Below are 15,937 nucleotides of genomic sequence, written 5' to 3'. Positions count from 1 at the left end.
GTCATTGTTTAGATTAGTTGAATAGACTCCATGCACCGATTTTTGTCTTTAAAATCACCACTTTATTCAGGCAGTGGAAGTTAAATAAATAAATAAAGTGTGTTTCAACTGATGCAACTCTTATTTTTTATTGCAACTGGAAGACAATACATCACAGAAACTTTATGATAGGTTTCAGAAAAAAAAAAAAAGTTTTGTCATAGTAATGGACAAAGTGATATTTACAATAATTGATGAAATAGTTTGTCTTTGGCAATATGATTACACATCAAAAGAAATATAGAACGCAACTATGCCTCCATATTAGCATTTCCTTATTTCATACAGATTGGCCGAGTGCACATGCCTGCAGAACAAAACAAAAATAACTACAACTTTTTTTTTCTCAAAGTTCCTTTCATACATTAAACAAAATGGCAGTTTACAAAAAGAAAAAAAAAAAGTGCATTTTATCACTATTATTTGCTTGGCTAGTATAAACATTGTATTTCTTTCCCATTTCAAATCATTACTACAGCATGAAGCTAAAGGGCAAGTTATGTAGTGAGTGTGAGTAACATAATACAAGTTTAACAGAAAGGCAGTCATTTTTGACCAGATTCTTATGGGGCAGCCAAGTCTGTTTTGCCACAGATTTGTTTGCACAGTCATTATTTTCATTAATCACACAGCCTTATTTATTCAACAGTGACTAAACAGTTGATTTTATTTTACATGTATACACTCCTAGAATTTGAAAAGATTTCCCAGTTAAGAACAGTTCTCTCAGTGAACACAGTGCACAACACTATTTTTGAACATGAGCTTTCAAGAAAGAGGTAATCCATGAATTTACCAATGTTAAATTACTGTGCATATGTTGGGGAATCTGTACTTTATTTACTCATGCCAGACACAAGTGGTTAATTGCAATGAACTAAAAGTAGTGTACTAACTGCAGATGATCTTGTGGTTAGTTTGGATGGACAGTACTAATGATAGACTGCAGGACAGTTTCAATTGCAATACAATCGAGCGCTTCCAGACAGGTCTGCAGGTACGTTTTAATGTTCTCAATTGCCAGTGATTCTTTGGACTAAGAGCTTTGCTAATTTGTTACCGTATTTATATGAATAGAACGCCTTGATGTGTATTTTCAACAATTGAAACGAATTGCTTATTTTTTTTTTTATTTTAATAAAGCATTGAGTTAAACAAAGTTCTCTAAATGTAAATAAAATAAAGTACATTGACATTAATTTAAACTGTGTCCTTTGAACTGCTGGTACTTTAAAAATATGCTACTTGAATAAAAGGGTATGCGTAATAAAATTAGTTCAGCAAAACACCTGCCTGCTTTCATCTTTTAAACATGTCTTCGTTTTCAAACATTCTTTAAACTGTGCCTATGTCTTTTCATGTGTGTATTATAATTATACACAAATACAGAATTAATACAAATGTAAGAAAACACTGAATACAATAGAGCTTTAGAATTATAATTGGAATTTGCAGTACAAGTTTATCCTTGTGTTCTGTACTAAAAGTTGAGGATCAGCTGATCCCAAACTTTGTTCCCTGTATTTGCAAATGGTACTAAGATAGTATAAAGCTGGAGATGATCTGCAGATAGGACCATACTAGCTACTTAGTACAGAACGAAGAACTACATTCTCCAGTTCGTTGCAATTGTCCAAAGTGCAAGAATTTAATAGATCCAAGCTAGTTGGAGTATAACTATTATTGCCATGATTACTGAAATAGAAAAGGATTACATTTATGTGTACAATTTTCAACATGACTATTTTGGCCAGTTCTAAAACTTGTAGAGACATCCTAATGTGTGGCAGCTAGGTTTGTATCACTTAATATAAGGACATTCAACAATAAAAAAAAAAAAAAAGTACAGCTGGGATATGAATGTGACTGATCAAACCAACAGGTTTTGGCACTGAAATCTTCAAAGTACTGGATTGTTAGTGTAATGCAGTCCAATAACTGGTGGTATTAACCAATGTGTGTGTTCAGGAACAGTTTTTGTGACTGGTCAACAGGAAGTAATACTGACGTTGAACCCGGGAACAGCTCTAGAATGAGATTTCATGACGAATGAAGCAATAAAAGTACAATAAAGGAAACAGAACATCATGTAAAACACAGATTCTAGGTGGCAGTGGTCAAAGTGATTTTCTGAAACATTTGTGGACTTTCAAAAAATAAAAAACGCAGACACACGTATTACTAGGGATTTACACTCACTACTAACTTCTCCTTAAATATGTGAGCAAAAACACATACAGATCATAAACCCTACACATGTTAACAGTATTCATTTTAAAAGCAAAATAGGCTGAATGTGCAGACAAGGCAGTGTATTCAACCGTCCTAGCCCTACCCGAAATCTGAAGTCTTCATATTGCAGAGCAAGTGTATGTCCCTGAAGGTTTAACTTTAAAATCCTGCTTCAAAAAAATAAAATAAAAACTAGGCCTAAGGGCTTAAAAAGTAGAGGCATCACCTTTTTCTCTATGTTCTATATATGAAAATAATTCATGCTCCATGCTAAATACATTATTTACCTTACATGAACTTTGAATAAAAAACGGTTTCTTTTTGTTTATAGAACCCATGCAACACGGTTTGCAAAATCCTGTTGGCTACATTGGCTAAATTCAGAAATAAAAAATATTGTAACCTTTATACAGTATCCTGACTGGATGACATTGCTTAGACCATTGTGAGGCAGTTAAAAAAAAAAAAAAAAAAAAAAAAAAAAAAAAAAAAAAAAAAAATCCACAGTCAGTTGAAATATTTTTGCCGGTATAATACTAATGGCAGGGCTTGTAGCTTCTATCAATCTCATATTACTCTTACTGATCCCCTATTAAAGTATCACTATTCTCTTATAAATCACTAGATTACAGCTTTGTCCTTAATTGCTTTTTTCTTTTCTTTTTCATTAGAAGACATGTTATAATTTTGCACACTGCTCTGAAACCTCAGGGTTATGGCTTTTAAGTAATGTTCTATATATTTATAGAAGACTAAATTCTGTGGATGAAAACAATACCAATCACCCGTATCCAATTCTTTCTTTCCATTTCGATATCTTTCTGATGTGACACAGTTTTGTTGGCCATACAAGCAGACTTTACAAGAACAGCTACAGTGACAACACAGTAGTAAATTAAGTGCAGTTGTCATTGTTGACTAACCAAGAACTTAAAAAAAAAAAAAAAAAAAAAAAAAAAAAAAAAATTGGAACTACTGTTTCTTGACCATATGCCACAAATAAAGACACTGGGCATAGTGCTGCTTATTTTTGCATGCATTTCATAATAGAAATATCCACAACACGACAAATCATGTATCACTGTCTCCTTCCAACACGTACACATTGATACAGCTAAACGTCCACACAACTGTGCAAAAACTTTACTTTGCTGAATTAGAGGGATTGCTATCACTTTAGTTTTTTACTTTAATCAAGATCGTAAATTTGTTTTGTGTCCCACATAGAATGATTTGTGTCCCAAGAATATGGCCAATTAATTTTTTTCATTTTCAGGTCGACAAAAGTCTGTTTCTAAATGATGTGAGCATCAGTAAAAGTTTTGCTATGGCTTTAAGCTCCTTTAAACAAAACAAAGAAATAAACAAAAACAAAAAACAAAACAAAAAAAAAGGCTTTAAAAATATAGGAAAACAAAGTGATTGTTGATATTGCCACAAATCATTAGAATTCACCTGATGTCCTGAAAAAAAAAATAGTAAATTCCATTAAAACTGATGTTTCAGTCCTAACTTTTCATAGACTCTTTTTGCTCTTTTTGCCCCTTTGCCGTCCTGTTGGTGATATTATTTAAACAGGCGCGAATCCCTGCCAGATGAAGGAGGGAGCCGGCTGCTTCTTTCATCTCCTCGTCATCGCTCTCGGGTGGTTTCTCCGTGCGCCTCTTTTTTAAAGGCAGAGTATCACTGGAAACTTTTTGTTTAGCTTTTGTCAAATGTTGCCTTTTCTTGTGCTGCACCAAACAGCTGCTGTCAGCAAGAGAATCCTTGGTCTCCTTTTTAATCATTTTTTTGTCCTCTTCCTCAGTTTCGCTGTGGCTTTCATTGCTTTGGAAACTACCCTCGCTCACTTCGCTGCCATCGCGGCTGCCCTTCGCAGCGAAGTCGTAATGGTCGTCTGTAGATGAGGTTGAGTTGCTGGTGGGAGAGGTGCTTCTGTGATTGGAAGAATTGGCGCTGCTGTAGTTATGATCCTCTTTAGGGTCGCTGCTTACGACAGGAGAACCACAGGACGGCTCACTGTCGCTTCGCATCCGGCAGTTAGCAAGTACATTCCTTTAGAAAGAAAAAGAACAAAAACAAGCATAATCCATTTAAAATCTCAACAGCATTTTCACATTCATACAAACGTGTGCCATTTTTCAGAAATCTACATTTCTTATGTACTGTACATCAACCAACACCACTGTACCTGCTTAACTGTAGAATAAGCAAAACGTAACAGGTCTACTGCCGAAGACTTTACTCACACTGGAATGGAACACTGTAGAGCTAGAAATAGCTATTATAAATAATGCATTATTTTGAGTATTTTAATAAAAAAATACATTTTATGCCACGCTGACAGGTGCAGTCTAGAACTATATATTGAAAATTTGACATCAACAAGAGTCATAAAAATCTAAAACAGGTTTTGCTAATCAATAGCACCTTTATTAAGATGAAAAGTTAAGATTATTTTTTGTAAATGTGTAAATGACTACTATGCTTGGGCTAAAATGAAATAAATTACTGAAGCCTTTCCCAGTCTGTCTAATTTCTGCATGTATGACTCAAACTATACTCAAAGCACAGCATGCAAAGACAATCTGATTTAATTACTGATGTCTAAAGGCAGTGTCATTCACTTCTGCGTGAAGAAGGCACATGTACTTTGAGCTGCATTACCACTACAGGGGCTGTCATTAAGTATGCTAAATAAATGCTTAGCAGCAGAAGCCAATTGGCTTGAACTAGTTATAAATTATTGCAAACCTCAATATGTTAGAGCGTTGGGCCAGAACAAAATGGAAGATCTTGTGTTACACTATACAGAGAAATGACAAAATGTAGGACCCCCCCCCCCCCCCCCCCCCCCCCCCCCTCCAAATTTAAACAGAAACTTTATTAGTAAGAATTCATTCAAAACTGTTTTAATCAAAATTTAGACGAAATGAAAGGGATACACATGAGTTTGAATGTGCATTTAATAGCATAAAGCTGTTATTTCTTGGCTCACATTTGTTCACATAGCAGCATTCAGTAGCTGTACCACACTGCACTGGGGCAGAAACTGAATAATATACACAAAAGCCGGGTAGTTCTAAAGTCCCTTGGGCTATCTTTGCAAGTTTGAACAGCATGGCTATATACATGCAAGAACTAGCCTTGAGTGTACAAGCAGATAACAGACACTGACAAACTAGCAAGGGAGACTGTTGTGACCCAGCACACTAAGTGCTCTGTAACAGCTAGTATATGACATGCTAGTTTCAGTTATTTCCTTGTTTTAAGCTTCTAGTTTTTAATAAAAAAATTAAAAAGTCAGTTACAGTAAATGTTGATACTGTACTAATGCTTTGTTTGCTTTTGTTTACTCAGATGTATTATTTAGTCTCTTTTTGGTCTTTTGAACATTAAAATAATGGTATAACCCCTTAGCATTCAAACACAAAAGTGTCTGACAACTTTCATCTCTATGAAGAACAGCAAACTGAAGTTCAAGTTTCTGATGGCGGAAACCAGACAGTGTGTAGTTTATGGCTTGAAAAGCATTGAAAGGCCTTGAAGGATAAAAAAACCTTTTAAGTAAACAGTTTGAACTGTAAAGTGTAATAAACTATACTGCGTGCTTGTGAATAGAAACTTTTATTATAGTACTGGTGTTGTTAGTGTTCTCACGGACGTAAATATAAATGAAATGTATAATGGTAACTCAGTGCAGCAGCATTAGATGTACAACAATAGAAACACAATGTTATGCCTGCCATTTAATAGCAATAGCTGTCTGTTATACGGGTATGCGTGTTTGCTTGTAAGTCCTGGAACAAGCTTTTTAAAAAAGCTTTATGAAAACGTTTGTAATTCTGTAGGTTACAGGAAGTGCAGTCATGACCTCCAATTCATTGATGTATTCATTATAAAACAACATAATATTAACTAAGAATGAGATTAAAACCAAGCCCTTTTTTTATGACGGGCATGAACAGGCATTACATCCATGCTTCTTTCAGTACCGATTTCTGGTTGTTATCAACCCTTAAGCAACAATTGCCTCAGAGCTTGATTTTGTTTACTCTATGCTGGGGGTAATATATAAGAGGTCATTTTTGCTCTTCCCTCCCAGTCTTCCAATGTTCTGAAATTGAGAATCTGTTGCACTGCAAGAGCAGGAGGATGCAAAACTGTTTCATGTTCAAGCTACAGAAAAAAAAAGCAATGCAATGCATCGGAGTAATGGAAAACTACAAAATACTTTTTTTTTTAAACTTTCAGACCTATAACTATTCCCTTTGAGTCTCACTTCCGTTCCGAGTTTGACTTCAATCGAATCAGCTATTTATTTTATTATCAAAGAAAATTCAAAATGTCAGCCATCTCTTATTATGAGAATGTGGATTTGCAATTACAGGTGCTGGTGATTCCCACCCCTACGTTGCCAGTATACACATTACAAAGCCACTTCCACTAGCAACTGAATCTAGAATAATTTGGTAAAATTTAGGTGTGCAGCTGATGGAAAACCATGGGTATCAACTCACCCATAAGAGCAAGCTAGCATCTCACGGGAGCATCCAGATTTGTATGTTGGATTTCTTTTGTTCCCTACGACATACCACTGTGTTTACTACCTGCGCATTGTGTGCATAGAAGACCTCAGCGCCAAGTTAATGTCTATGCTTGTCACGTAACTTAAGATTCTGTATTGTAAAACATACAATATAACCTCAACAATCATGCTAACATTAGTCTAAAGAAAAGCATTTGTATTTCTACAGTTTAAATTCAGTACTACACACAGTGATGCAGTACAGCAGATGCAAATCTCAGTATACATGACTGAGTCTTTATACTTAAGTCTTTACACTTACCTTACTGCAGCTGCCCTGCTTCCTATAGGATTGATTGGCAGTGGTCTGATGCCCGTAAACATTCCTCGGCTCAGAATACGAGCTCCATTCTGGATTACTCCCTGAGGGACTGACAAAACAACATGGAAACCCATGGTGAGTGGCATAAATATCTGAATTATAAAATTATGATTCTTTAAATCCCAAACCATATTTTTGCCGAAAACCAGTACACACACACACACAGTTGCTCTTCAATGGAAATAAATAAATGAATAAAACAAAAACTGCTCCCAATAGTGTTCTCAACAAATTACAACAACAGCCTAGCAGCTATGTGGAATCTGGTCCACTTGAGTTGGAATGACCCATGTGTAAAATCTGTACATTCAAATAGCCCTCACATGTAGACCAAGCACATAACCAGGGTGGCCTTAATTCACTTCAAAGTTGCAACAGAGGTACACACACACCTTTTTATTTCTGTCATCCTTATGATACAAGCAAACCAAATTGAAGTTTTATTTTACAAACCAGTAACCAACCAGGGTAAAAGTTATCAAATAATTCGATGTCACCTTCTTTTCGTTTAGTTTCCAAGGTACCTCATTTCGTTTCCACGGTAAAAAATTAAAATAAAAATACGAAGACGTTTACGCTACTATGGATGATTACCAAGTTATTTTTGCCTTTTGAAAGCTGTCGTAAAATATTGTTAATTATATTAGTGTTGAATAAAATAACTGTGAAGCAGCAATTCACAACATTTTATACTTCAATTCAGATCGCTGTGGAACGATACTAATTGAAAAATGTTAACCCGAGAATTAAGATTCTTTTTTCCACATACTGAGTTTTGGTGTCTTTCTCGACTTAAAATGATACCTGTGAGGATACCAGGTAACTACAGGATCGTCCTCCAAGCTCCAGTCTGAGAACTTACTATGATACTCACAAGTAGCTGATAGGTCTGGAGTATTCAAAAGCATCATGGTAGTGGCAGCATCAATGTCAGGATCTAAGAAATTGAAAGGAAAATTCCACTTAAAAAAAAAAAAAAAGTTTCTCTTCTGGATTCTGGATTTAATTTTTGTTGATAATCGTTTTTCTTGACATTTCCTCAGATTTAATTGGGCCAGTGTGGGGGAGAAAAAAAAAATTCTAAAATGCCAATTAAATGTATAAAGTAATCTGAAATGTATAAAAGAATCATTAAACATGTATATAAATATACATCCCATAAATATACATGTGTTATTTTAATTGAATTATGTAATTATTTTCTAATGGTTATAGTTAGTGGCAATAATGATTTTAAAATAGTTTATCATTAGCAACATTGTCTTTCTGAATGCCTATGATGACCTATTTTTACAACGGTACATTTTTTGTTCATTTGTAATAATACTAAATCATACTACTATGCTGTTTCTCTTCATTCTTAACAGGACCACAATGGAAATAAGTCCATATGGTTGACTTTCTGGGTTATCCTTGGTATTAGGGCAACATACTATTCATTTATTTTATGCATGAACTGCATTTTGTCTGTGTAATCAATGTTTTATTTATTTAATTTTTAATGGCATTGTATGTGGACTTATACCAAATAAACTCAATTAAATTCAAAGACAAATATATATTTTTATATAGAATCTGGAATTGTTTGATAAATTGTGTATAACTGAATTAAGTTGTACTAGATAATTACAAGCTAGTAAACACCAACAGAATACAGGAATACAACATGACATGTGCATTGATCTCCTTTTGTTAATGAGGGCATACAAAACAGAATCGCTGCTGACAGTGCAGGCTAAACTGCAAACAAAAGAAAAAACTCAGTGTTCCACGGATATAGACAACACATTGTGCCAACACCTGTTATTGTACCCCATTCAAGACACTTTATTGACTTAATATAACAGTGTGCCATAGGATGCCAACTAATCTAAAACAGATGGTAGGTTACAAAAAGGAAACTATTATCCATTTGCACTTATATTCACTTTTGCCCATTAGGCAGCAGCATCGTTGCCATGGAAACCCTCTGCTTCCATGGTGACTGTACACAAGTCAGTGACAGCCGCTAAATGAGCTGAAAAGAACATCTGTCCTGGCAGAGTGTCCCAGCTACCCCAAGGGCAAAACTCTGTAAAGGTGAACTGACGCTGCATGACAGAGGAAGCCGCCTGTGCCATGACCGAGCAGATGAAATGTACAATCTGAACTGACACAGAGACGCACATTTTGGTAGATTATCGTTGCTGGTCTGGTAAACTGAATGACTAATGATGTGCTTCTTTTCTTGTCAGCATTTGAAATGAATCAATTTAATGCAAATTACAAATGGAACCTTCTTTGTTATGCTTTCGGCACTTCTTCGACGAATACTCTGCCAATACTGACATTAAGCTGCTAAAGGAAATGCACAAAATATTTATGTCACACTTACTGGAACACTAATGAGCACCTTTAGACCTACAAATATAATGCTGCATAACTAAATTAAATATAATTCTTGGTGTTTTACAAAAGACTATTGTTCTTGCATATGTGGTCTAATGCATTTAGGTGGGTTGCATGTTGGTGTGTACAATTTTATGGATCTCTGCCAAGAAGTCAGGAATAGAAAACAAAATAGTCATGTTTTTGACAGTTAGAAGATATCACACACATATATATATGATAGACATCCTATAGTGTGTGTATATATATATATATATATATATATATATATATATATATATATATATATATATATATATATATACAAAAACCGTAAATGACAATGAAGTTTAAGATTCATACATTGAAATTCATATACCTTCCCACATGAAAAACATTACTTTCAAGTAACTACTGAATGGGGGCTCGACCCATCCTGTCAAAGAAAAGGAAATAACTGCAACTTGATTTGGTTATTGTGCATAAAAAATATATAGTATTTCAGTTGTGGGGCTTTAAATCCCATGGTCTGAGCAGCCCTCACCACAAGCAGTAACAAATACAAGATTGTACATGTATTTTCATTCTATGTATGATGGCCAGCAATAGAGGAAATTTGTATTTGCTTAAACAATCTGACTTGATGCATTTGTTTTTGTTTTTTTGTTTTTTTTGTAACTACAGGTTTGTCTGATCGTAATGTTTTCTGTGCGTCAAACACTAAAAGAACACTTTGCTCTCAGGAGAGCAAGCTACAGACTCCTGACAAGAGACACCTTAAGAGACAAACACCAAAACCCATCTCCCACTAGACAGCTCTATAATCTTCATTATGTGTTTGTTGCAGACTGCCTCCAATCTGTACACACGCTGGCCAAAGGCCTCGGATTGCCCATGGGAGGACTCTTGTATAATCTCCACGGGGAGTAATGTTCTATGCAGCTTGGGATGGGCTGCTTTTCTAGTCCTCTGAAGAGAATTAATAGATCAGGGCAGATGGTCCTAGCAACAGTCTTTACAACAGGACTCTGCCCAGGACCAGCTTTTAATACTTAACTTTTCACTCTCTCTGGACTAATCTCTTCCCCTCTAATGAGGGTTAAAAAAATAACAGACTTTAGACAAAGATTTGTATTGGTCTGCCAAGGAAACGTATCGATTATGTGCGTTACAGCAGCTAAAACATTGATTTTACAGACTTACTGTACAAGGGCATATTGGCAAGGCTTCACTTTTTTTTTTTTTTTTGAGCTTCACACTAAATTCGTGTCGTATAGTCTTGTTACAGCCTGTTTGATTGCTGAAACTAAAGTTTTTAAAAATGTAAACCTAACTATAAGAGTTTAAAATCAAACGCCCACACGTTTTTAGTATTAGTAATTCACAACAGACTAACTGCCTGAGATTTCATTACTTCAGTGGGATATAATCTGGAACATGCTCTGGTGAATATTTTGCTTCAAAAGATGTGGCCTATACAATCAATTTAAATAACTTTTTTTACTTGAGAATGTAACAAAATTCATAAAAAATTACTGCAGCACTATTATTCACTATGAAACTGAATTAAATATAACAGCAAACTTTTAATCAAACAAACACACTTTTTACGAACACTATGTGGAGATCATACAAGACTAAGGTAGCAGATGTATTGCTTACATGGAAAATGTATTCTTTTTCAAACAGAAACATGATGCCTTGCCATGTGTGTGTCCTCTCTCTCACACACAATCAAACGTACGCACTTAATTGTTAAATACAGTAACCTCTCAGTATAAGATGTAATATAGGACAAGTAACCAAGTCAACAGTAAGTTTGTGACTGTAGGGGGTATGACATACAACAGCACTCTGCTGTATTAATGGAAGGCTTGTTCTGTAAGCAATCGCACAGTTTTTTTTAAAAGAATCTGTATGTAATATTACTTTTTTCTTCCTTTTCTAGCCGAAATTCATTTCAATTTTCTTTCTGGGAAAGTCAATAACATAGCATAAGCATTATGAAAATAAATGTGTAAATCACAGAAGAATAGTTTTACTTCCAGAAGAACATCATCAATGTAATTATCATAAATCTTTCATGGTTAATGAAACAAAAATGACCAGATTAGAATAATTCTCTGTATATAATACACTTTTTTTTTGTTTTTTGTTTTTAAGTCTTGCCCGTTTTTGCAACATCACGTCTACTGGTGTGTATTACAAAAACAAAACAACATGCTCAGTAGGTTACAGGTCAGAAGGTTATCTTTAACAAGAACTAAAAGGAATAACAATTCCTGAACACACTAATACTTCATTAGAAATATCTGCAATTGAACTATTGCAATATTTTAGGTGTATAACATAAGTGCAGGTACGGTACTTATTGGAACATGAATGGATATATCCATGATATACAATCAAACTTCTCATGTTCCAGATAGATAACACGTTAACAACAGAAGTACACCAAGCCTTCGAACCGGGCATTAAAGTTCATAGTGGAAATGCTGCTAGAAAAGGATGAAGTAGTAGTGGGTTGAATACAGAAATATTATATCTTTGGAACATCTATTTATTGGCACAGAGTAAAGATCAGTGCTCATATTAAAAAGGGGATCCTTGAAAGCAAATGTATTTTAACAGTGGTACTTTCTGAGTACAATAAAACACAATAAAACACAAACCTTCAGGATGTGCAATTTTTACATTCAAGTCTATAACACGGATGGTTGACTCTACTGAGTGAAGAGTTGTTTATTTACAATAGTAAAGCAGCAGCAATTATTTACCAAAAGCCATCTTCCATCGGTAACATTTGCTTTACCATTTCTGTTCAATACACCTTTTGTGTAGATGAAGCCATAAAGCATATACTTAACTTCTTAAGTGCTGGCTTATTTCTACACTGTTTGTTACACTGTGAAGACATGGTATTACTTCTATATAGGCTTGTTTGGCATGCTCTATTCAAATCTGACTTCAGGCTGAAATCTTGAAATTTCTGTTAACATTTCTAATATTTCAATAACACCATTTTACAAAAAGAATAAAGTAGGTCAGCTTTCTGTTTTTTTTTTTTTTTTTCCTTTCTGTGCATGTTAGTGTGCGCGTTGCTACTGGTACAGTAGAATCACACTATGGAATTAACAATGGAATTCAAGATTATTGGAGTGCAGTAATTGGTGATGCTGCTTTCATGCCGGCTGCAATAAAAATCATGCCACAGTACTATCAAAAGCCACAAGTCTTAACATTTTAGGCATTTTAATGCACTAGGCATTTTGTTATTTCACACCTTTTAATACGATTAAATAGGTTTCATTGGGCCAAATATTTTGCTTCATTACATAAACGTGTAGCTGTTGTTTATGAAAGGGGAAGAAAGCTTAGTTACAAAACTAAACTGGTTAAACAGTTTTTGTTTTGTTTTTAAATCTCTATATCTTGTTTTGCTACACCCAGCAAGATTTATTTTTATTTTTTATATTTACCCTCAAAAAAGCTTCTTGCAAATCCAATTAAAAGCCATTTAAGTTGGTGACTAGTTTGACAGTGAAATAAGCTCAAATGAATGGCACACACACACATAGTAGAAGTTTGAAGTTGGTTTAATGGAATTACATGAGTACTAAATCAGTGAATGTAACTCATGTGATGACAATTAGGAATCTCTACCTGTTGTGCAATTTTTTTTTTTATATATATATTATATATATATATATATATATATATATATATATATATATATATATATATATATATATACACACACACACACATTGCTTATCATGAACAGTAAATAGAAAAAAAATGGATTTAAGAGGGCCTGCATTTAATTACTTAAAAATAAATAAATCAAGGGGTTAATTTTATTTGTCTTGACCCTCTGGTGACCAGTTTTGTGGCCATTACTTTAATTAATACAAGAGGGGGAATCTCCTGGCCCCACATTATTATTAAGCAAGTCCCTATGTTTGCATTTGCTTTAATTGAATCGGGGTGCAGGTGGTTCAGTGTACCAGCATTCCTCATTGTTGAGAACGAGAAAGTTCCTCAAAGCACCTCTTACTTTTAACAGTTTCCACTGCACAGTACAATTATTCTGAATATGTGTGAACAGAAAATAAAATGACTTGTGCCTTGAAGAGGATTGAGAAGAACGATTAACTGCTACAGGAATGAATACTGAATTGACAACCTCTGGATTACAAGTGTATTTGGTGTGAAGGCAGCATTTCAGTTCAGTTTTGAGAAGTGCATCTCCCTACATAATCTCAATATACATCTTTATAAAAATGCAAAATAATTCATATTCAGAGTTTCAAAGGGAATGTTGCTTGTTTGCTTGGTTAATGCAAGCAGGGACTGTTTATCTCTTTAGTCAGCCAGTTTTGAATTTCATCACATGCAAGAAAAGGATGCAAGGTTGACAAATTCCTACCACTTAATAATTCTGGCACCTGCTGTTCTACAAATATATCCCCTGCATTTAGCTTAATGTTATTACCTGAAGTACTATAATACATAGATTGGATTTGGAAATCAATCTCAGAACAAATATTACTATATGATGAATACCTACATTGGATAGAATTAAAACCAGCCTAGCCAACCGATATCAATATCTTGTATACGAGAACCTTAATTTAGTGCTCTATAATATTTATAAACAGGCATCTTTTAGACACTATTGCAATGGGATTACTTTACTACAGTGATCAATTCAGAGCTGCTGTCAGAACGTGTACATGTCTCACTGGGGACGTGCTTTGCAGATGAAGAAACACAGAAAATAAAAGTATCCATTGGATAGAACACAAAACAAAATGCTTTACTAGGGGTAATCAATATTTAACAATTTAATAATGAATGATGTAACTGTGCAACCTGACGTTACTTTTCCCCTGGGGCCATCGCCCCTAAAACTGATAGATATCTATGATCCACTCACATGCAAAGGAATTACATTCCAGTAACTTGTTTATGGTGTGCCTCCAGAAAGGCATTATATAAAGAGAAGGAGGTTGCAGAAAAAGAAAAATACATTTTAAATGTTTGTGTTAATAAGAGGGGTAAATCATATACAGTAGGCAGCTCCAGTGCATATTCCAAAATGGCTTTGTTAACTTGAAAACTGTCATGTATAAAAATAGTGAATGCCTAAATGTATACCACATTTTGAGGCTTCGTGTACAGTAATATAAACAGTTTACATTCAAGCTTAATGTAAAATGCAGCCCACATCTAACTATTTCATTTAAGAAACAGTATTTTTCCCCTTCACTGGATGACCTGAGCTGTGCGTACAATCATAACTTTATACTCCACCATAAACACAGCCTGCTTGCATTTTGTTCACTCAAAAGTCCAGACTGTGCCAGTATTTAGAAACGATAACGAGGCTGGCCAGTCTTTATGAGTGAACATGGGAACTCTTGAGAGGTTGTCTCCTAATACTCTGAGCTCTATTTACATTGTTACCATGGGAACAGCAAAGCTGAATTAACTGCATAGCTTTCAACAGGACTGGGAGAACTGCCTGGAGCTTGCTGTTTGTTTTTTTCCACAATAGGGTTTTTGTTGTTTAAAGGTTAATTAAAGGTAAACAGTGGCCTGTTATCATACTCTTTGCTAAAATTGCAACTGTAAGAAACAGAAGTGGTATATTCTAGCAGACTACATTTTAATAATAATAACAACAACAACAACATGGTAGGTGTTATTATTATTTTAATCTTTGGTTCCCAGATGTAGTTTAGTTAAGCAATCAGGCAAAACCAAAGAGAACAGCCGTAATAAACCAGCTAATGGTCAATTACCATTTATATAATGATGTGGATAGGGATTAAGCTGTTCAGAACAACACTTTAATTGCAGAAGTTGGTACTGTGCTAAAAGCTTCAAAAATGAAATCTGACATGACAAAATCTAGCATCCCTACTATAGCTCGTTGATAAATTGGCTTCATTAAACTCAACTAGCCATTACATCAAATGCAAATTCAGAATCTTGCCAATGGACACTATGATTTAGGCTATAAATATTTAAAACAAAAGTCAAACATGCAAAACATAGTAGGCCTATACTTTAAACCTGTTACTTCTTCATTTGTTTTCATGGCTGTACCTTGACTTAGAGTCCTAGAAAACTACTCCACTCGCTGTCTTCTAGCATCACTGTCCACGTACAGAGCAGCAGTGAATGGGCTAAATCAGACTCACTTTGAATAAACTAACCAGACACACCTTGAAAATCTGAAACACCAGGTAAGAAGTAGTTTTAAAATGTAGAGTACACCAATTATGATAGTCAAATGAAAATACTGTTTATGGTTACATAAAAATAAATACATAAATCAACTTGCTTGGAAATGTAAATCAGGTTCTCTCCACAATGCTTTA

At 34.6% G+C, this 15,937-nt stretch overlaps 1 protein-coding gene across 4 annotated transcripts in view; it reads right to left on the bottom strand.

The window, feature by feature from the left end:
• Window positions 1-3,225: 3,225 nt before the first annotated feature.
• The window catches only part of foxn3 (forkhead box N3), a 67,760-nt gene continuing 55,048 nt past the window's right edge, over window positions 3,226-15,937 (bottom strand). For 3 of the 4 annotated variants that reach the window (XM_041276129.1, XM_041276127.1, XM_041276128.1), the window contains 3 exons: window positions 8,056-8,118; window positions 7,122-7,230; window positions 3,226-4,326 (listed from right to left, as the gene is read on the bottom strand). In XM_041276129.1, the coding sequence (XP_041132063.1) occupies window positions 3,780-4,326; window positions 7,122-7,230; window positions 8,056-8,118 (719 nt within the window). In that variant the 3' untranslated portion in view covers window positions 3,226-3,779. The remainder of the gene's footprint in view (window positions 4,327-7,121; window positions 7,231-8,055; window positions 8,119-15,937) is intronic. The other variant, XM_041276130.1, reaches the window with a different exon arrangement.

This window comes from Polyodon spathula, chromosome 17 (genome assembly GCF_017654505.1).
Source record: "Polyodon spathula isolate WHYD16114869_AA chromosome 17, ASM1765450v1, whole genome shotgun sequence".
In the NCBI taxonomy this organism is placed as follows: Eukaryota; Metazoa; Chordata; class Actinopteri; order Acipenseriformes; family Polyodontidae; genus Polyodon; species Polyodon spathula.
This window is presented reverse-complemented; position numbering and strand designations above follow the sequence as displayed.